Source organism: Arachis stenosperma, chromosome 3, assembly GCF_014773155.1.
Source record: "Arachis stenosperma cultivar V10309 chromosome 3, arast.V10309.gnm1.PFL2, whole genome shotgun sequence".
In the NCBI taxonomy this organism is placed as follows: domain Eukaryota; kingdom Viridiplantae; phylum Streptophyta; class Magnoliopsida; order Fabales; family Fabaceae; genus Arachis; species Arachis stenosperma.
In genome coordinates, this window is record NC_080379.1 from 167752941 (window position 1) to 167776232 (window position 23292).

Sequence of the window (23292 nt, forward strand, 5' to 3'; positions counted from 1 at the left end):
CATCATATACTGCATTCTTTTCAATATATATATATATATATATATATATATATATATATATATATATATATATATACCATATCACTTCTGTTTTACGATTTAAGTGTAAAACTCTGTGTGGTAAGATATTACATATTGTATAATAATAAAATAGTTAAATGTACTTATTATAATTTGTACTATGTTTTAATTTATTATGTGTTTTGTGGTGAAATTGTTAATTTAAAAACAATGTTTAGATTTGAGTAAATATATATTATGTATGATATATAATTTTAAGAAAATGAATGTATAACAAGTAAACTATGTGTGCCTACAAGTTGAATTTACAAGTTGAATTTAGGTGAGCTCCACAAATTTATTTAAACTTGTGAATTTAATAACCTTAAATGTATTTATACACAAATATAGAATAATTAATTTTTTATGTGCATATAATATTTTTTATATATTATATTTTTGGTAATTTTTTTATATATTATATGTACTAGATATATTTTTAAAACTTTTTTTAGTATATTTTTACATTTTGAGTTATAATCAAAATCGAGTTTCAAACTAAATGTATTTTAGTTGAAAGTTTGTTTGATTTATATTTATATTTTTTATTTTCAGTATTTTGTATTTTAGAATTTTGTAAACGAAAAAGTAGTAAAAATAATAATTCTTTTTTCAGTTTTCACTTCCTATTTTTGTATAAAAGTCTTGAAAATAAAAAATATTAAAAAATAAACATAAAAACATAAATCGAACCAATTTTTTCAATAATGAAATTTTCATGTATGGGCATTGGGCATGTATCAATTTTTGAGTTGGGCTTAAACCGGCCCAAAAACAAATATGCATAGACGTTGACAGGTGGCATCTACGGAAGCGTGTGACAGAACAAAAATGTCAATATGTTTAAGGACTATCCAAATTGGAGTGGTCTATATTTGATTTAAGTGTAAATAGCATAGGGTCATAGGGATTAGGGATGAGTGATGTCAAATCTGTAACTGTAATCATAAAGTCAATAACGATTGTTGGGTTGTTATCCATCGTGCGATATTTTTAGACGAGAAGAGAAGAATTGGGCGGCTCCACAGCTCATAAGAACAAGCACCACCACACGTCATAAAATTAACCCTTAAACCACGCCATAATTACAATCCCAACCACGCCTTTTAAATTGTACCCTCCCTCCCCCAAAGCGCAAGGGAGAGTAAAGGAAAAAGAATATCACCTTTCGTTATTTTATCATCTCTCTCCGCTCTCCACCTTTCGTCACTTTCCCGAGAAAATGAGAGAAATCTTGCACATCCAGGGTGGCCAGTGCGGCAACCAGATTGGTGCCAAATTCTGGGAAGTGATCTGCGACGAGCACGGCATTGATCACACCGGAAAGTACAGCGGCGATTCAGAGCTCCAGCTCGAGCGCATCAATGTCTATTACAACGAGGCCAGCGGCGGAAGGTACGTGCCACGCGCCGTCTTGATGGATCTGGAGCCTGGAACCATGGATTCTCTTAGATCCGGTCCGATCGGGCAGATCTTCCGCCCCGATAATTTCGTGTTCGGGCAGTCAGGTGCGGGTAACAACTGGGCCAAAGGTCACTACACCGAGGGAGCTGAGCTCATCGACTCCGTCTTGGACGTTGTCAGGAAGGAGGCCGAGAATTGCGATTGCTTGCAGGGTATTCAATTCGCTATCTCTCTCTTTCTTTCATTCTTTCTTCTTCGATTTATTGTTTTCTTATGTTTCATTTTAGTATCGTTCAGGAGCCAATTGTTGTTTCTGGATTATTATTTTATTTTAATGCAATTTAGGTCCTCGTTCCAAGCAATTTTTTTCCCTGAATTTGGTTCGCGTTGATATAAATTGTGTTCAGGTTTTTCCCTTGATTTGCTTTCACGTGCCTTGGATTGGTTATAATCTGTAATCTGTTCACTGAACTTTGGTGTCGGGGCCCAAGCTTTGTTGTTTAGTTGCAGTTTGTGATTTTCGAACTTTTTTTGGTTGGTCTCAACATTATTCGTGGAATGTGGATTTCTTCACATCATTTTCGTTCTAATCCGTCTCTTGTTTACCATAACATATGCTTATAGTCTGAAGATATTTTTCTGTCTTTGGCATTGATACGAGTTTTATTTTTATTAAATATCTGTAATGTGTTACTAGAGATTTAGAATACAGCTTTAAGCTTTTGTATGTTTCATATCGTTATGTAAAATCCGATTCCATAAATTTAAACATTGGACTATACATTGGCATTTATTTAGTGTTGGTGCATGGCTGTGTTAAAACCTTAAAATTGAAAAATCGTTTTTGGTTTCTTATTGAACTTCTTGCATATCTGTCAAAATTTAATCACGTTGAGTTATTTCAACTGTGGCTAAGCAATTGAGTTATATGTTGAATATATATGAACAGGATTTCAAGTCTGCCACTCTTTGGGAGGTGGTACTGGCTCAGGCATGGGAACCCTTCTCATCTCAAAGATCCGGGAAGAATATCCAGACCGTATGATGTTGACATTTTCCGTCTTTCCATCCCCCAAGGTGTCCGACACAGTTGTAGAGCCATACAATGCCACACTTTCTGTTCATCAGCTCGTTGAAAATGCTGATGAATGCATGGTCTTGGATAACGAAGCTCTCTATGATATCTGCTTCCGCACTTTGAAGCTTGCTACACCAACTTGTGAGTTTCTATTTGAATTTTAGTACAGTTAGTGAAATTTATGATTATTATTCTTGCTGTATGGATAATATTGATGTTGTATTTATTTGCTTGAGGTAAAAAATGTGTTAAGTAATGATTAAGATGAAGTTTTCATTTTCCTTGACCATTCAATTTTGAATATTAAAATAGGAGTATATGTGACGTTAGTGGGAGGATTCAAGTGGGTTTGTGTCTTGTGTCTCACTCATACCTGTGGTTATGGTTGTTGAACTTCTGCAATCATTTGGTTTTGTTTGCTTGTCTAATTTGAACTCATAATGTATATTGTATCTATTTTTCTTCTTATTGCAGTTGGTGACCTTAACCACCTCATTTCTGCTACCATGAGTGGAGTTACTTGTTGTCTACGTTTCCCTGGGCAGCTGAACTCTGATCTTAGAAAGCTTGCTGTCAACCTTATCCCCTTCCCTCGTCTCCATTTCTTCATGGTTGGGTTTGCACCCTTGACATCAAGAGGTTCCCAGCAGTATCGCAACTTGACTGTGCCTGAATTGACTCAGCAGATGTGGGATGCCAAGAACATGATGTGTGCTGCAGATCCACGCCACGGTCGTTATCTGACTGCCTCGGCAATGTTCCGTGGTAAGATGAGCACCAAGGAAGTGGATGAGCAGATGATAAATGTGCAAAACAAAAACTCTTCTTACTTTGTGGAGTGGATACCTAACAACGTGAAGTCTAGCGTGTGCGATATTCCACCTAGGGGTCTCAAGATGGCATCCACCTTCATTGGCAACTCAACATCAATTCAAGAGATGTTCAGGAGAGTTAGTGAGCAGTTCACAGCAATGTTCAGGCGCAAGGCTTTCTTGCATTGGTACACTGGAGAGGGAATGGACGAAATGGAGTTCACCGAGGCTGAGAGTAACATGAATGATCTAGTTGCAGAGTATCAGCAGTACCAGGATGCTACTGCTGATGAGGAAGAATATGGAGAGGAAGAAGAGGAGGCTGCTGCTTAAGCTGCTTTAAATTGTGGAACAGTCAAAATACGTTGACTTGTTTATTGTTGATGTGTTTTGAATGGATTGAGGGTCGTTGAGACATTAAGTCATTGTATAATCTGGGATCTGCGGAGAGTGCTTCTATTTTGAGGTCATGGATGTCTTACTAGGTAGTTCCTTATATATATCGATGGTGGCAGTTCCCCTCTATTACCATTGTTTCCCCTTTTTGTTCCAGTTGTTTTCTTTCTAATTATTTTATTTTTTTATTGGTTTTGAATTCAACAAGCATTAACTTATACTACTGGCTTTCCCATTTTATTTTGAAATACCATGTTGTTGGGAGAGGAATAAGTGAAAAGCAAGGTTAGATCGGAGGGAGCAGTCGTCGGAGTAGAGTAATTGAGTAACAAATAATAATAATAATAATAATAATAATAATAATTTACTTAATTTTACGAAAGTACAGAACTATACGTCTTGCTGTTAAAAGATTCTTGTTTGTGGGAACATATAAGCATCAAATGCAGTTGAAACAAAAACATAGTCTGGGCCCTCTGTCAGTTGTACGTTTCTTTCTGGTCTCAATTTTCTTTTTATATTGTCTCATTGTACAGTTGGACTTGGATAGTTGGGTACTTGGGTTTAATGAATATATCCTACAAAAAAGAAATAAATGAACACCACTATCTATGGGCTTAATCCCTTGTATAAAATTTAGATAAGGGGTGCTTTAGATAAACTAGGCAGATCACTTGGCTAACTTTCCTACTCTGATAGCATCTCTAAACGGCCTCAAGTAACGAAGGAACGAATCTGTTAAGTGGGAAAGAGCCCTCGTAAGGCCTCTCTCATCCCTTGCAGCTAACTAATGGCAGCCCCTTTCTTGCTCCTGTTTACCGTATTATTATAAGTTTTTTATTTTTGAAATTTGACAAAAATTTTAAAAATATTTTTAAGTTTTATTTTGTTTTAGTTTTGTGCTATAAATTTTTTATTTTTATCAAATTATTCTCAACGGCTAAATTTTTAAAAAAATTAAAACTAATCTAACAATAATGCATGAAAATTATACTTGATTTACTTGTATTGAGGGTTGTTCTTGTAAAATTTTTGTTGAATTTATCTTAATTTTTTTAAAAAATTAACTATCAAAAATATATTTGATGTAAATAAAAAACTTTTAAAAATTAAAATAAAATAAAACTTAAAAATATTTTTATAATTTTTGTCAAAATTTAAAAACAAAACATATACTACATCATATTAACTAAGAATCAAACAAGAAGCGGAGGCTCTTTTTTTTCCGAAAGTTAATAGTAAAAGATAAAGAATATGATATATCCTGTTTAATTTCGTTCCTGTTACCTAAACATAGCCCCTAAACATTTTTCTAATTTTTAAATAGAGAAAAGTATGATTTCTATTTTAGGGTTTTCAAAGTCAATAAATATATTTGATTTTTACTTATTTTTTATTTAGAAAATAAAATACCCAGGTTATATTCTGAGGTGAATCACATTTACCAGACAATAACTGAGATTGGTTGATATTTGTAATTTTGTATGCATATCCATTAAGACAAATTTAAAATACAGTTAAAAATGTCAGTCAAAGAAGAGAGAAATGTTACGAAACCAGAGGACAAGACAACATTTCCACGAGGCCAATCTGTAAATACACCACATTATGCCACGTGCTTCTCATTCAGATTCCTCTCGCTTTCCCTTTACATTATCTCACTGGATAAAGGGTCCAACAGTTTTCCCCCTTTCTCCTTTTATTTTTTTCTTCTCTTCCTTCTACTTACCATAGAAAAAGATATTTGTAGTTTTTCTGCTAATTATTTTTTGTATGCGGATAAAATTGTGTAATATATTAATATGAGTTTAACTTAGTATATTCCATAAGTATGATGTATATACAAATTGTGAGTATCCGATTTATATAATAAAAGAATTTATAAATTATAATTTTTTAAATTTAAAAATTAAAATCATAATTTAAGATTTTTTTATATTTTTATTCTATTTAAATTTGTAATTTAAGATATATATTTTTATATTTTTTATTTTATTTAAAATTATTATTTACAATTTCTTTTTATTGTATATACTTTTTTAAAAATATTATTTATATACTAAAATTAGTCATTAATATATTTGTATATAAATACATATGTGGTTTAATTTATTTTTAATATATATTTATATTTTAAATATATTTTATACTAATAATTAATTTTAGTATATATATATAACATAGTAGATACTTTTTATATCATTATATTCCACAAAAATATTATAATATTAACAAAATCATAAATAATATTTTAATATAAAAAAAAGTTAGGCTAAGAATGGCAGGAAGACCCTACCTACTTAGTGTAATGAGTGACATTAGTCACATAGAGGGCCATAATCACAAAGCTTTTTGCATAGCACCAAGCTTAGCTTGACTTTTTCCATTTGGCTCTTTCCTCGCACTTTGGCCCCTCCAAAAGACTAAAGTGCACTTTCTTTAAGCTTCCATTTTATTGTTAAAGCCTCAATTATAAGTTTCAAATATTTGATCCAAGTGGAAACTGGTCCCATGTAGAATTTATCTGCTTCCCACACGTTCTGTTCGTTCAAGCGTAGTGGCAAGAATAATGGGACTCATCAGTAACTGAAACTACATATCAACAACCACCGTGTAAAATATATAACTATTTTTAAATTAAAATATTTTACTGCTCACTTTTAATTTGAAAATTAGGTGTATTTGTTATGAAAATTTTGATTCGTAAATTGGAAACCGGAGGTTTCTATATGGCTTTATACGTTTTTTTCTTTTTTTTTTCTTCCGAGATATAAAACACGTAATCTCCATTATTATGATTTTTTTTCTTAATGGGAGAAAATTGAAAGAGGAGAAAGACAAAATTCATTTTCATTTTCGTTCATATTATAGAGAGATTGAAAACGAGTGGGGTGGGTTAGGTGGCTGATAGAGCAAACAAGAAGTCGCTCTCAGTATAAGAACAAAACTGAAATTCCAAAGCTAAATGCCAAATTGTATATCTATATCTATATTTAGATATTATTATTGGCCTAGTTAATAGTTAATTGTTTTCTTCCTCTAAACTCAGTAATATGCATATGCTTGACGTGCCACACTCATATTTATCTTTCTTATTAGAAAATACTAGTAGCATGCATTTCATCCTTCTTTTAGATTCCAAGTTCCAACGAAGGAAAACCAACGCAAAATAAGAAGAGATAAAATATGGGTTAGTAGTGGTATTAATAGTCCATAAATGAAGCAATTAATTATGAAATGAATAAAGTAACGCACGCCACATAGTAACGGTGGCCATAGCATTCAACCCACACCAACTGCATCACGCGCCTTCAGCAACCTCTCTCTTTCACTCTCTTTATCTTTCTCTTTCACGCTATAAAAACGATCTTAATTTCTTTCACAACCAACTTTCCATCACTCTCTTTCTTTTTCGGCCCCCCTTTATTTTTTCTTTTCATTTAATTTCTGCTTCTCATCCAAAACGGAAGAAAAAGAAATAGAAAGCGGTTGAGTAGCAGAGGGTGAAGGAGCCTGAGAACCATGCCGTTACCATGGAAGAAGAACAGGGTAACAAGAATATCTCAAATCGTTGCCGACCTTCAATCTCCAAGGCGCGGTGGCTCCCTCGTCGTCGAAACCGGATTCCCCACTTCCCTCATCGATCTCTTCGTCAAGAACCGAAGCCGCTTCACAAGAACCAAGTCAAAGAGACCTCTTCAACCCGGTATCTATGATCCTCCACCGCCACCGCCCTCCACGCCGGTGCTATCTCCTGTGCCGGAGACATCAAGTTCAGGCGATTTATCCGTGGTTCGGGCCCACGCTCCGAGTTTGACACCGCCGGTAACTGTGAACGACGGTGGAGATGACGGCGGGGTATCGGGCTCGGAAGAGGTAAATAGGGTCGGCGAATGCGGGTGTGGGTCGTATTCAAAATCTGTTCTTGCATCGTCCGTGAAGTGGAAGGCGTTGTTTGTGGTGGTGGTTTTGATTAGCAGCGTGATGAAGCTTACCGTTGGGATAACCGTGTCGGCAGTTACGCTTCTGTTTCTTGAAAACGTGGGGAAACGTTTCGTTGGGTGGTGGAGAACCGTGGGTATAAAAATGGAGCCTTTTATCGCAACGGTTTGTAATTGTGTTTGGTTTCAGAAACTGATGAAATTGAAAAGCAAGAAAGAGGATCACTGTGAAGAAGTAGCGGGTGGTGGCGGCGCTGGATTGATGTTGTTGAATGATACTGTTGAGGTTGTTGAAAGTGAAAGCAGAAGCGAGGTTGGTGATTGTTGTGAGAAGAAATGGTTGGAGGATGTTGCGGATTCATGTGAAGAAGGTAGCCGAAGTATTAGGTTTACATGGAAGGGGATGAAGAAACTAGTGCCTAAAAAGTGGAGAAGCTCTTTGAGAAAGAGAAGTAAAGAGAGTGAAGGTGAGTCTCGAAGGAGTGGGGAAGAAGACAAGTGTTCAAGAGAGGAGGAGGTTGATGATAGTAATGGAATGATCATGACTTGGGTTGAAGAAGAAGAAGAAGAAGGGGAGGAAGGTGTGATTAGAATCCATGAAGTTGGGAAGTGTTGTTCATGGGGACACGTCATTGTGTTAGTGACAGTACTTGGTGGGCTCTTAATGGGTCGTTTGGCAGCACTCGTACTTACACTGGCGTCGTGTTTTCTTTTTAAGATGCTTTTGAGATTTCACATGTAAATGTAAATGAGTTTAGTCAATATACATTCTTTTGGGTATTGAAATGGGCCCGAGCCCAAAAACGAAATTAAGAGAGTTAATATGTGTAAAGATTGGGCCAGTATGGGAGGAGGGTGTCGAAAGAAGTGGTAAAGGGGAGGTTATTGTCCATCACAATTGAATTAAGAAGGGAAAGTTTATGAACGGTAATAACAGTGTGTCCAGATTTGGGCGTGGGAAGGCGTCTAAATAGAGAGAGCGAGATCTGGCATTCTGGCTCTCTCTGTGTCTCTCTCTGTGGCGCGCGAGGAGAGAGAGAATCTTGGAAGATGGTGAAGGTTGATTTGAAGAAGCCGCTGGTGTTCCAGGTGGGACATCTTGGAGATGGATACGAAGAGTGGGTTCACGATCCAATTCTGGGAAAGGAAGGCCCCCGCTTCTTCCACAGCAATTTTCTGGAGTTCTTCACGCGCACTCCCTGGTACGCCATCCCAATTGTATGGATACCCGTCGCCTTATTCTTCATTCACAACTCCCTCACCATGGGCGTCCCTCCTTCTAATATTTCCCAGCTCATCCTCATTGGCCTCTTAGCCTGGACCCTCGCCGAGTACCTTTTGCATCGCTTCCTTTTCCACGTCAAAACCACCTCTTACTGGTTTGCATTTTCTCCTCACATCTCATCTCGTCTCATCTATTCTCTTCTCGTCTTGTCTCATTCATTTCCTTTGTTTACAGGGGAAATACCTTCCATTATCTTCTCCATGGCTGCCACCATAAACATCCCATGGATCACCTCAGACTCGTTTTCCCTCCAGCAGCCGCCGCCATGTTTGCTGTCCCGGTAACTATATCTTCTTCCTCTTTTTATTTATAGAATGATTAATCACTCCCTCAAAATCGGTGACATTTTGAGATACTTGCTTCTTGAATCGCAGTTGTGGAACATTGTGAAGATTTTCAGCACTCCAACAACTGCTCCTGCTATTTTCGGAGGTCTTTTGTTGGGATACGTCATGTACGATTGCACACATTACTATTTGCACCATGGTCAACCCAAGTCTGATGCTCCCAAAATGCTCAAGGTAAAATTTGATTTCATAAATCCTCAAGGCATCACTCCTTTTCAAAATTACAAATCAACACAAGTCTTGTAAGGAAGAAAGAACACAAATAATATTTCATTGGTTCTGTGTTTGCAGAAGTACCACTTGAATCATCACTATCGGATCTCCAACTATGGTTTTGGGATCACCTCACCGCTATGGGATGTCGTTTTCGGAACCCTTCCTCCTTCTGTAAAGGGAGATTCCAAAAGTAGTTAAGTCATTGTCAGAACTTGCATATTTTCTGCATTTGTTAAGATGATAGTGAACTCAGGGTTTCAGACAATACATAAACATCTAATGCTTTTCATTGTGTAATTAATTAATGCTTATGAGGGTTAACTCTCCACCTTCTATCAGCCTGTAAAATTTGATATGTATCAAGTTTTTGTGGCTCAAAATTCTCTCCCTTCCTGTGCATATATCTTTTTTATTTTGAAATAGAGTATTAAAACATTGACCAAGCAAGGTCTGAAGCCAGCAAACATTCGGTGTCTCACATTTTCAAATGAAATGATTGCACTGTTTCCCATTGATAATGATAATAGTATAGCGAAGCAGGCTGTCATTATATTCAACCACTGCCAATGTCAATTCAAAATTAAATACTAGACCAAAGTCTTATAGATCGTGAGATTGCATGTCACATCAAATAGGGATACGCCACATTATTTACTAATATCATGGTAGGCAAGTGGATATACTTTTCCTAAAGATGAATTAAGAAATGTGAAAAACAAAGGAAAGTTAATCTCATAGGTCAGTGCAACATAGTGTTGGCTGCTGCTGTTTTTGGTGATCTTTCAGTGCGCCTGAAAGGTTGAGTTTTATGAAATGTGAGAATAATATAAGTTATATATCACTTTGGTCAATACACTTGTTGTAATTGACAAAATTCTTAAATTCGTAGTGGCACACAAATGGAAAGGAAATTGAGGTGTAATTATTTGGAAACTGAGTTTACACAGAACGCAAATATGCATAGGAATAATTCAAAGTTGTTGGCTTCTACCATCTCTTAGTGTGGAATGGAGGGATACTCTGTTCATGCCTAAAGAAATTAGATGGATCAACTTTAGTCTTGACCTGTACTAGTCTGAGGAAGTTGTTCTTGAAATATTTGAATCCCCAAACAGAAGCCTTTGAGAAGCTTGTGGTATTCTGGTGGTTCATCCCAATATCAAGATCCCTGTAGTTAACATAAGCTTCCCTTGGATATTTTGAAGCATAAGGAGCCATAAAGTAGTAAAATCTTCTGATCCAGTTCATATGCCTTGCCATGCTCTTCTCTCCATCAAGCCATCCAGTTACATACTGAATCTTGTAGAGAGTTCCTTGCCTGTGAGGGAAAGGCGTGGCAGATTCCGGAATCCTCCCCATCATTCCTCCATAGGGATTCCAAATCATGAGAGGCCCATCTTCCTGCAGGAAAATCTTCCACAGCGAGTTTAGCGAATTCTCGGGGATGACTTGCCTGATGAAATCAGATTTTGCTTTGAAGTAAGCCTTGGATGTTGATTTTGCTTGGAGCAGAACTTCAGGAGCAGTTCCACTGGGGAATCCAGCAATGTAAAGAACAGATTTGATCCAGCTGGTTTCTACACAGTCATTTCTTGTCAATCCCAATTCAGGGAAGCTCTGCTTCATCACTTGGAGGAGCGTGTCAGCACTGCCAAGGAAGAGAGCATTGTAAGAAGTTGTCACGGTTCTGCGCCCCGGAAGGCTTCCGTTGGCTGTTTGAATCAAAACTCTGATGAACAGATTCTCATCAATGCTTGGTGCCACCTCCTGCCACCTATACAGAATCTTGTTTGCTCCTTGTTCTAAGCTCTTGGTAACCGTAAAAACTGTCACGGTTTCCGGCACTGGAACCAGCTTGATCTTCCACCAGAGGATAACTCCAAAACTGCCTCCACCACCACCTCTGATTGCCCAAAACAAGTCCTCTCCCATGGCTGCTCTGTCCAGAATCCTGCCATTGGCATCCACGATTCGAGCATCGAGGACATTGTCGGCTCCAAGGCCATACTTTCTCATCATAGAACCATATGCACCCCCTGTTATGTGACCGCCAATTCCCAGGGTTGTGCAAAGCCCTGCAGGGAAGCCATGCACTGCGCTCTTCTCTGCAATTCTGTAATAAACTTCGCCCACGGTGGCACCGGCTTGAATCCAAGCCGTGTTCTGCGCGATATCAACGTTGATCTCGCGGAGCTTGACCAAGTCTAGGATCATGAATGGCTTCTCTATGAAAGAAACATAAGAGAGGCCTTCGTAGTCATGGCCTCCACTTCTCACCCTCATGTGAATACCAAGCTGTTTGGCGCAAATCACTGCAGCTTGGACTTGTGAGTCATGGAATGGTGTGAATATGAATTCTGGTTTTGGCAGTGAGGGTAGCAAGTACCTTAGGTTCTGAGCAGTGGATTCAAGGATAGAAGTGTAGGAAGCATTGTTAGGAGTGTACACTGCACTGGGAAATTCATTTGGGGTTTGAGAATGGAGTGTTACACAATGGTTGAAAGCTTCTTGAATTGGAATTGAGTTAGTGAGTGAAATTGACAACAGAATCAGAAAACTTGACAAGAAGGGCCTAAAAGAGTAAGACTCCATAATAATGCTCTAATCTTCTCCTCTCTTGTCTTGTGTTTAAAGAATACTGGTTGCCAATGCTGGTTTTATAGTGGTAATATACGTGTATGTTAGCTAATGTACACGTCATATTCATATACTAAGTGGTATTTCTATTTTATTTAGGTCCAGTTGCAGTGCTGTAGTTGAAATTATGACAAGGTGGAAAGAATATTAGTTTATTTGAATACAATTCACACCAGAAACTATCTCGTGATGCGGATAATCATTTCTCTAATATGGTCAATCCACTCTTATGGTCATTGTAAATATAGCTTAGCTTGTAGCTAAGTGTATAGTTTATTATTATATAAATTATAGTTTCTTTCTTTAACAATATTTTGTGGTTGCAATATGAAGAAGGAAGGAATCACATTCTGAAATATCTACAACCAATACACATGCATCGTTGGTATTATACATTTGCGCGCCAATCAAGCTCTGAAAGATCAATCATAGAAGTCGCTTTGCTTAAAGCAAGGATAATAATATAGGTGAGATAGATAGAACTGAATATCCTAGCGTAAGACCAGCTCCACGTGCCATTTTTGTATGTCAAGAAGTTTCAAAGGAAACTACACTAATTTCTTTAGCATGTTAGGTAGGGATAAAAAGATGACAATGTGTGATTTTTTTGGGGGACATGTGAGGGCCGAAGGACCCATACTTTGTGGAGACTGGAGAGAAATCTTGATAAGAAACAAGAAATAAGCTTCACTAATTATCTTTACATACATTTAGATAAAGTTGATGGTGTAATAATTATGTTTGTAAAGTAAAATTAATGATATGAGATTCATTTTAATTTCATGAAATGTAGTATCTTAACATTATGTGATAAACTTTTACTCTTTTAAGAACTTATCTTTATGTGAATATTCCCATCAAATCTTCAATAATACCTTATTGATTGTTTAAACTTTAAATAAATTTTTTTTTGAGCCTTCAGAAGTCAATTTTTATTAATACAACATGAACAGACAACAATAATCTTATAAAAAACACACCAACTTTAATCGAATAATTTAACATAATGGATGCCACTGTTTCTTTTCCTTAAAAGTCAACAAACATGAATAAGTCATCGGAGTCATTTGTCAAACACGGCAACACGCACAGCGGATTAAGAAAAGGAGAAGTGTTTTCTTCCTTTTGGAGTTTTGGTCAAGGCCAGGTACAACCGAACATGCCCCAGCTGGCCAGCCCAATACAAAATAGATTCCCAAAACCTACCCTACCCAAATGTTAAAACTGCTATGAGTTTTTTTATCCCATTTTTTTCCCTTTAAAAGAGATGGTAATGTACCTATCAATTTTTCTTCTTGGAGACTCAATATTGGGCTTCAGACGCCTCGTCCAACAACAAGAACATGTTAACGAACATGTTTCTTCTTAGTGTTCGTTGGGCCTTTAGCCCTCTCAACTGATTAAAAAATGAGAAGAAGAAGAAGGAAATTGTGATAGGGGTGTTCATGAATCCATTCGATCCGCAAAGTTATCGGATCGGATCGGATATGATCGGCACATAAATAGAATCGGATAACAGATTTTGTGTAGGTATCTGCATATCCGCGTATTTGTAAAAATAACTAAATAAATAAGTAAATATTTTTTTATGTTTTATTTCAACTAATAATTATCATATATATTGTATTATTTTAATTTATTATTTAAGAAAAATAAATATGTTTAATATTATTTTAAAAATAAACATATTTAAAAAAATAGAAAAAATAAATTTTATTAATATTTTTTAATAAAAATAACCTGTTAAAAATATTTTTGTATTTTGCGGATATATTCGATATCCGATTCGATCCGCAAATGTGTGGAGTGAATCGGATCAGATCCAAACTTAAAAACGACGGATATTGGATTCGATCTGATCCGATAATTTTAGTATGAATCGGATCGAAATTTTGATTATATCCCATCTGTGTTGACCCCTAAATTGTGAAAACGGCCGAGACTTTGAAGAATTGTTAAAATTCATGCCTTGAATGTCTATGATTGCCTAAGCATTCATGAAACTATGAATTTCCTTTTTTTTTTTTCAGCGAAAGTTAGCATTCTGTTGGATCACGTAGCAAACTTATTAGTTTTCAATTGTTTTCATGTCTAAATCTTAACCATATAATATTTTGCCTGTGTCTATAAATTAGTGACACTTTCTGCAGTTTTAAATTTTCACTATTTTATATATTTCATGCTTCTAAAATTTTGTATATTAATTAACAATATAGAGCAAATAATTGTATAAGAAAGCATGCAGGACTATTCTGCCCAACTTTATATTTGTTTTTCATGAAACACACTTGATGAATGATACCAAAGACAAAATGAAAGCTTTAGTACTAATACACAGTCGCATACACAATCACAAAACACATCAAACACTTGAAACACTTCCATCAGTATCTTACAACATTTATCCTTAATTATTCCCTCTAAAGTGAGCCAATTTATAGAGTTGCATCAGTAAGGAAGAGGTGGAATACTCTGTTCATGCCTGAAGAAGTTACCAGGATCAACCTTTGTCTTGATCTTAACCAATCTCTTGAAGTTACCCTTGAAATACCTATAACCCCAGTTGCTAGCTTGCTTGAAGCTTGTTCTGCTCTTGGAATTCATCCCCAAATCAAGATCTCTATAGTTCACATAAGCTTCCCTTGGTGATTTAGACACATAAGCACCCATGTAAGTGTAAAGATCCCTCAACCAATCAATGTGCTTTCCAGCATTCTCCTTTCCATCCTGCCACAAAGTCACATACTGAATCTTGAATAGTGTTCCATTCCTGTGAGGGAATGGAATATGAGACTCTGAGAACTCACTCATCTTTCCACCATATGGGTTCCATATCATCAAGGGGCTCTCCTCCTGCATCATCCTCTGCCACAAGCCGCGGAGGCCGGCCACCGGGATCGGCTGCCTCACGAAATCAGACTTGGCCTTGAAGTAATTCTTGAAAGTTGACTTCCCCTGAAGAAGAACTTGAGGGGGAGTGTTGTCTGGATACCCTGCAATGTACATAACAGATTTGATCCAACTTGTTTCCTTGCAATCTTTGGCAGTTAATCCCAGTTCAGGGAAGCTCTTCTGCATCACCTCAAGGAGCTTCCTTGCTCCACCAAGGTAGAGAGCATTGTAAGCGGTTGTGATTGTTCTTTTCGTTGTGTTTCCCACATTTGAAGGTTGGATTATAACTCTTATGAAGAGATTTTCATCAATGGAAGGTGCTACTTCCTGCCACCTATGAAGAAGCTTCGTTCCACCTTGTTCAAGTGTTCTTGGAACTGTGAAAACCGTAACTGTTGGAGGCACTTCAACCAGCTTTATCTTCCACCATAGAAGGATTCCAAAGCTTCCACCACCTCCTCCTCTTATGGCCCAAAACAGATCTTCCCCCATGGATCTTCTGTCAAGAATCCTGCCGTTAACGTCCACCATTCGAGCGTCGAGGACGTTATCGGCGCCGAGGCCGAATTTTCTCATCATGGAACCGTATGCACCTCCGGTGATGTGTCCTCCAACACCTAAGCTTGTGCAGAGTCCTGCAGGGAAGCCATGAACAGAGCTCTTCTCGTAAATTCTGTAGTAAACTTCGCCGATGGTGGCGCCGGCTTGAATCCAAGCCGTGTTGCTCTTGATGTCAACGTTTATGGCGCGAAGCTTGGCCAAGTCTACGACCATGAAAGGCGTTTCGATCTCCGAAACGTAGGACATGCCTTCGTAGTCATGGCCGCCGCTTCGCACTCGGAGGTGGATGTTAAGCTTCTTGGCGCAGATGACGGCTGCTTGGACGTGAGACTCAGTGTTTGGTGTGAAAATGAAGGAAGGTTTGGGTGCTGAAGGCACCAAGAACCTTAGGTTCTGTGCTGAGGAATCAAGAACTGTTGTGAATGATGCATTGTTTTGAGTGTATATTGATGCATCAAATGGGAATGATTTGTCCGAATTCACGTGTAAGCAGCGTACAAAGCTTTCTTGAATTGAATCTGAACTTGTTCTTGATAAAAATAGGAGTAGGATTATTATTGTTAAGTGTGACATTGTTGTTGGTTATGTTTGTGGTGATTGGTGAAGCTATATATGTTGTATTTATATTTGAAGTATGGTGGTGTATGTAAGATATAAAGTTGAAGAGTATTGGAATTGTTTCTACTTTCTAGTCATTTAATTATGAGAGTGTGGAACATACTCTTTTTTATTTCTTCTCTCCACACCACAAAAATTAAAAGAATGGAATTGCCCATTAGTCACGTGCAAGCCAAAGCAATAGTGTTGATCAAGGTATTAAGAGATGAACATGTCTTTGTATACACATTGATAGTCTTTAAATTTGGTCCACATGACTCATCACTTAGATATTTGATTTGATTGAAGGCCCATACTTTAAAGTGATTAATTTTGATAAAAATACTATCTGTACATCAAAATTAGCCATCAATATATTTGTGTATAAATACATGTGTGATTTAATTTATTTTTAATATATATTACTGATAGCTTGATAGCTAATTTTAGTGTACACCTAGCATAACTCTAATTTTAATTGCCCCTGCCTTAATTAGCCTGACCCTATACAGTAAGCATTAATTAGTCTAATACTAATATGGAATTTGCTATAAATCGCTATAGCTAGTGTTGCTTGCTGTACAAGTGACAATTAAAGTTGTAGTGTAGTTTTTGAAGGTAGGCAGAGAAGTTTCAAGATGTAGTGTACGGTGTACCTATATGGAAAGAAAAACAACCTTATTATCCTCCTAAGTTGTAGTGTAATATGCTTTAATTAGAAGATGATGATTCATTTCCTTACTTTTGGAAGAAGCACGGTGGAAGTAAACTCAAAACAATTTTCCAAGTCAATCATGCTGATGGATTCTGTCAATTGTCAAAGTTGGAAAGTCCATTATGAACACAGCTTGTTCAAATAGAGTATTTTTATAACAAATTAGGAGAAGCAGAATGCTGGATCATCACATTCTATGTTTCCACTATATCTATTTGTATTAAACGTTACGTTGTTGTGTGTGGAGATTTAACAACCGCAAAATCATACAATTGAATTTGCATTCTTTAATTAACCCCTTCAAAGTATTAGCAATTTATAGTTAAAGCGTAATTTTACTTCTTGAGGTCCAATCCTATATAATTTCATTTAATTTGATTAGATTTATTTCAATTCTCAAGACTCAAGAGAGCTTATTCTAAAAAGAAGCAAATGAAAATAATATAAAATAAAGGTACTTAAGTTGGTTCAACTACTTCTTCTTGGAGAGTCAAACAGTCCACACGGTATATTATATTTACTCGATTCCATTCTTTTTCGAAAAATGTTAAATAAATAAATCCCAAGTTTAGTACTTTATTTAGTTTATTTTAATTTCATATTCTATCCATAATAAATAACAAATTTATTTGTTTGGTCATTTAATATTTTTGCTCATTAAATTATTGTGGATTTGTCTTGAGAGTTGAGACCAACCCTGATTATAGCACTGTGACTTAGATTTTCTAAAGTTTGAATTTTACTTTAAAAAATAAAGTGTGATCTCTCATTATTTATTTCATAGGTGGGACTAAAAATAAATATAAAAGAGAAACTAATTAAGGATAGAAGATCACACTTTATTCTTTAAAGTAAAATTTAAACTTTAAAAAATTCAAATCCATAGCTCTAATATAAGGCAACCAATTTATTAATATCTAATAGGCAATGATGCGTGATTATATTATAGGGTTTATTGTTTTAATAACTCATGTTAAGTTTATAAATTAAAAAAAATATTAAAAATATAAAAAATTTAAATTTTTAATATATTTATTTTACGTTTATTAAATAAAAATATTTAAAAATTTTAATAATAATAATAATAAGTTTATGATGTGCATATTAACTAAACCCTATATTATATTAGTAATACATTAGTCTTCCAATATTTTCTTACCTTCCATGCATGCACATCTGGTAACAATGAAACCATGACATTCAAATTGCGACGAATAAGTACACAAAATAACGAGAGGGTAAATTTAGCATGTGCAAATGAAAGCCTCAAATGTGACAAGAAATGTACGAACTAACTAGTAATAAATAAAGATCGTGGAAAAAGAGATAAGCCACAACATGGTTAGGTAGAAACATCAAATTTACAATCATGGTTTCTATAATTTTGTTTTTCTTTCGGTTGAGTTTTCACATTATTTTTTTTATTTTGTAATTAAATTTTTTTCGTATTAAAAATATTAAAATAATAAAATATTCTTTTAAAAAAATATGTAATAAAAAATTTAATTAAGTTTTTAATTATAAGTATTTTTACTTTACAAAAAATACTCTATTAATTTAATATTTTATTAATTTTATCAATTATATTATTTGTACACTAAAATTCGTTATTAGTATAAAATATATATTAGAATATAAATACACAAAAAAATAAATTAAACAATACATGTATTTATATACAAATATATTGATAACTAATTTTAATGATTAATTTTAGTATACAAATAATATTTTTAATTTTTTATATTTGACAAAAATTTAATTATACAAAATTAAAAATAGTTAACAGAATAATTCAACCATTCAAAGACATATGAACATATTAATAATGTAGTCTTCTTTCAACACTCAATTATACATCTTCTTTTTTGTAGATATGTTACCTCTTTCGCTTTCAAATTTGGATTCAATAGAATGAGTGTATGTGGTGGCATCCCTCTTGTCTGTAGAATTAGAAGCTCTCTATAGAATTTGGATGGGAGTGGATCATTTTAGAAAAAATTGGATGGTGTCAATTGTGATATCTTATTTTTTATTGTTTTTTTGGTCATATTTAATTTTAACCTCACTTATAAAATTAATGGTGAAAGATCACACTAAATTTTTTCAAGTATTGAAAAAATTGGAGAGAATCTATTTTTAATTTGGATAGATTTAATTTATTAATCCCAAAATTATATCTTTAAGAGTTGACCCTTTTTTTTACGTTTTTAGTTATGAATCACATATATTTTGTTGAGTTGTTGTATTCGCATGTCGGACATATTTTGAACACGACGACACTCACCGATACTCGTTCAATACGCATGTCTGTTGTGTCCAACTGTGTTTTACTAAAAAATAAAAAAATTTCTCCAGACACGCTTAAACACACCTAAATATTATAACGTGTCAGCATGTCCAGTCTTATTCTTAACATATATTCTTGAAATAAATTTAAATATAGTGTATATTATTATTTATTTAAATAAAAAATATTTTAAATATTTAATATAATTAAAATAAAATATTAAAAATAATTAAAAAATTAATATATATTTTAATATTAATAAAATATTATTATAATTTATCTAAAAGATATTTTATATTTTATATATATACGCATTCCAATATTTTATAAAATTTTAAAATTTACATGTCAATATATTTTATATCGTATCGAATTTCGTGTCCGTGTCATCATAGCTCTTTAGTCTCACATTATTCTTCTCCCTTTTCCTTTGTGGTGACAAGAATAATAAAGTAACTGTTTGTATCTTTGATCTTTCGCATATATGCCTAAATAATGCTAATGACCTGAAATAATATTCATTTCGGGTTCATTCCCTGAAATATGTATCTGTTTACATTAATTGAAACTTGAAAGATATTACTACGTCACACTTCTGTAATGCTCTTGTAATCAACCTTTGTTCGTTTTTATTCAGTAAACATTAAATTAGTTCTCTAAAACTTTTAGATTTGATACTTTAGTATCCAGTATACTTTTATTTTCTGAAAATTTTTTTATTTTTTTATAAAATAGATTAACCCATAAGTAGTTCCTAATAATTTTATTGTAAAACAATTAAATTTTTAAAAAATATATTTTAATATAAATCAGTCTTCTTTTAAAATAATAAAAAATTTAATTTGTTTAACAAAAATAATTTTTAAAAAATTTTAGAAAATAAAATAAATTAAAAACTAAAGTATTTAATTTAAATTTTTTAAAAATTAATTTAGATTTTTTATTTTTTCACAGCCACTTTTCATCACCGCTTAATTATATAATTATTGCCTATTGTAGTGGATATATATAATAGTATTTTTTATAATCATTCTGGATTCTTTTATTAACTTAAGTTAAAACTCATTTCAAAATTAAGTGGTTGGGTGATTTGAGCCTCAGAACAAAATTTTTAAGGCTTTATTTGATTTTTGTCTAACAAACAAAAATTATTGTTAACTATGATTTTTGGGACAGATTTAGATGAGTCTGAAACTTAAGATAAAAAATATGTTTTTTTTAGTGAACATGTAAATATTATGAAAAATTATTAGTATTATTACAAAAAATTATTTAAATGCAAGTATAGAAGATAAGCTCATTTAGAATTGCTTCAAAAATAGAAGTTTTTCAATAAAGTTGTTTATCATTTTAGTGGAGTCAAAAGCGTTGGACTTTTTTGAAATACGTCATACTTTTGATAATATCTGGCGAGGAACAGTATCTTCGAAGGTGGAGATGATGGGCTGATTTTTTATCTTAGGCGAGCTTACCACGATGAAAAGGCTAGCCCAGATTAATGTGGTGGGTGCAAATGAGATAACTTCTTATTTATGTGGTTTAGATGATGAGGATATAGATCACCTTTTCATCCATTGTAACTATGTTATTCATTTGTGCTATAAAGCTATGGTTGTAGGAAAATTTACATGGATTAAGTCAAAGGAGGTGAGGAATTTCTTTGAATCTTGGCGTGAGTAAGAGGTGGTGAGAGCGGAAAGAAAAAGGTGAATAAATTGTTGGTTTGCAATAGTATAGATGATATGGAGGATTAGAAACCAATTTATTTTTGAAAGAAAGGATATATTGTGGAAGAATGCATAGGAGTTTATTATGTACTAGTTAAAAGAATGGAAAGTTTTAACAAAAAAGGAAGACCAGTTAATTATTGTTCAAGGGGCTACAAATAGTCTAGGATCGGCTGTAAACATTGAATATGAATTTTCTTCGTAAATTTGTGCTGAATATATTGCTTCAAAACAATGTATGATAGTAGGTGGCTATATTGTGAATGTTGAAAATAATGTTGTGTTTTTATGTGAGTTTTTGAATGCAAATTCTAAAGTTAATGTTTTGGTAGAGTGTATTGAAACTTCTGTTCAATTCTTGGTAGAGGAATATAGTGCAGTTCTAGAGTGGGTAATTTTCAAAACCAATGAAACAATCTTAGTGAGATGGGTCAAAGAAAAATGTGATAACTATTGGAGGCTGAATTTTACAAAAAATAAACTGAAAAATTTTCTGCAAAATTTTAATAATATTAAGGTTTAATATGCTTCACACAAGGAGTTTAAATTTATCAACATTTAAAAAAAAATGATCAATAATTAGAATGAGAATAGAAAAGTCTTGTGGTGATAATGAGAAACTGTGTGATCATCAAAATAATTTTTGTATGCAACTTTGGTATTGATCATAGAGAGGTGATCTTTAATACAGTGTTAAAGACAGAATATTACAATAAAAAGTGAAAACAACATAATAAAAATTATTATAGCTCTAGTATTTAGTTGGAGAATTTATTTTTTGATTTAGTGTTAGTCCTTGAATTAGGTGTAATATTTTTATATTTTGAACATTTTTATATTAGTAATGTTTTATTTTTTATCATTATTCTCGATGACAATACTAAAAAAAATATAATTAAAATGTAGAATTTGTTTTGTATTTTTTTTTCTCTTTTTAGGTTGAATTTGTAACCTAACAATCTGAAAAAAAAAACTTTTGTGTAAAATAATAAACGGCACTTATTGAAGCGCATTATTTCAGTAATTTCAAGACAGCAACACACAATCTATACGTTCTCCATCCCTATACCATCCCATCATTCATTCTCTTGGAACCTTAATTATAATATATGACTTCAACTTGCTAAGATTGAAATGGAGCATTTCAACAACTTTTGGAATCTATATACCCTTTTCTTTCTTCTTATTATTCATCTATTATTTTAATTTTTTTGTTACACAATACTTTTATTTTAAGAATTAATCATCATAATTAAAAAACTTAAAACCCGATTAGTAAAGACAGATACATCAGCAAAAGCAAGATATAGAGAGATTGCTACTAATATATGGCCAAATACACAATGCTGATCGGACGTTGTTATGAAGCAATCTAAGCAACTAATATCAACTTTAATTAAAAAACGAAACAATGAAACATCAACGTCACCCGCCCCGGTGTTGGTAAATTAATTAAAACAACACTATAAACATATATTAGAATATAATTAAGTGTTGATTTTCAGTCCTTAATTAATCTTTGTCATCATTTCTTTTCTTTTGGATTGGAAAAATTAAACTATCTGAAAGTTGAGGTAATTAAAGTACAATTGCAAACTTTTAATTAGTAAAAGCTGATTAATTAATCTGACTACTTTTTAAAGTAGGTCTAAAAGTTTAGGAGTCTTTTTTAAAGCTCATTGATATTTCTATATATTGTTTAACTTGTGGTATCTTATTTTATAGTCTTTATATGATCTCTAAATTTTTTTATCTCTGATAAATAAGTATGTAATAATTTTTTGTTCTCTTCAGATAAGATATTACGTGTTTAATATCTATTCAATGATTCATGTTTGAATTGTTTAAGTATCTACCCAACACTTCTATTAAATTTGCGGTATACACATTCATTTATAATATTTATCTCAAAACCATATGAGATAATAATTTGATGAAACTTGTGATACCATTAACGAAAAGTTTATTTGAGACCATAAATAGATTTTTTTAACTTACAAACCATAAATTTTGAATCATCTGATACAAAATTTTTTGATTATATCATATACATCGTTTTATCAATATCACCATTAAAAAACACTGTCTTTACATAATGTAGCTCCAAATAAAAAATTACATTATTTAGAATCTCTAATATAATATAACAGCTGCGCTAGAGTATCCGAGTAGGTTAGCTTCTAATATATATCAAATTAAATTAAAGTTGCATACATGCTTAGAATAATTTATTTATTTAAATTAATTTATCAAATTATTGTTTAAACTGATCAAACAGAAAAGCTTACCATTATTATGAAAGTTCTGTAAGAATAATATATCATTATTATCTTT

At 33.5% G+C, this 23292-nt stretch overlaps 5 protein-coding genes across 5 annotated transcripts; 3 read left to right on the top strand and 2 right to left on the bottom strand.

Moving 5' to 3' along the window:
• The first annotated feature begins 1177 nt into the window (after window positions 1-1177).
• LOC130968154 (tubulin beta chain-like) lies at window positions 1178-3973 on the top strand. The gene is made up of 3 exons (XM_057893261.1): window positions 1178-1676; window positions 2414-2683; window positions 3017-3973. The coding sequence occupies exons 1-3, from the start codon at window positions 1283-1285 to the stop codon at window positions 3685-3687; spliced, it is 1335 nt and encodes a 444-aa protein (XP_057749244.1). The 5' UTR covers window positions 1178-1282; the 3' UTR covers window positions 3688-3973.
• A 3169-nt stretch (window positions 3974-7142) lies between these two features.
• Window positions 7143-8435, top strand: LOC130968155 (uncharacterized). Its single transcript, XM_057893262.1, has one exon. It carries the CDS (start codon window positions 7273-7275, stop codon window positions 8431-8433), a length of 1161 nt encoding a protein of 386 aa, XP_057749245.1. The 5' UTR covers window positions 7143-7272; the 3' UTR covers window positions 8434-8435.
• Window positions 8436-8479: 44 nt separating this feature from the next.
• On the top strand, window positions 8480-9919 carry LOC130968156 (dihydroceramide fatty acyl 2-hydroxylase FAH1-like). Its single transcript, XM_057893263.1, has 4 exons — window positions 8480-9070; window positions 9151-9256; window positions 9351-9497; window positions 9615-9919. The coding sequence occupies exons 1-4, from the start codon at window positions 8742-8744 to the stop codon at window positions 9735-9737; spliced, it is 705 nt and encodes a 234-aa protein (XP_057749246.1). The 5' UTR covers window positions 8480-8741; the 3' UTR covers window positions 9738-9919.
• A 522-nt stretch (window positions 9920-10441) lies between these two features.
• LOC130968153 (berberine bridge enzyme-like 26) lies at window positions 10442-12172 on the bottom strand. The gene has a single exon (XM_057893260.1). It carries the CDS (start codon window positions 12129-12131, stop codon window positions 10527-10529), a length of 1605 nt encoding a protein of 534 aa, XP_057749243.1. The 5' UTR covers window positions 12132-12172; the 3' UTR covers window positions 10442-10526.
• A 2229-nt stretch (window positions 12173-14401) lies between these two features.
• LOC130969868 (berberine bridge enzyme-like 13) lies at window positions 14402-16256 on the bottom strand. The gene has a single exon (XM_057895770.1). It carries the CDS (start codon window positions 16200-16202, stop codon window positions 14625-14627), a length of 1578 nt encoding a protein of 525 aa, XP_057751753.1. The 5' UTR covers window positions 16203-16256; the 3' UTR covers window positions 14402-14624.
• Between the last annotated feature and the right edge of the window lie 7036 nt (window positions 16257-23292).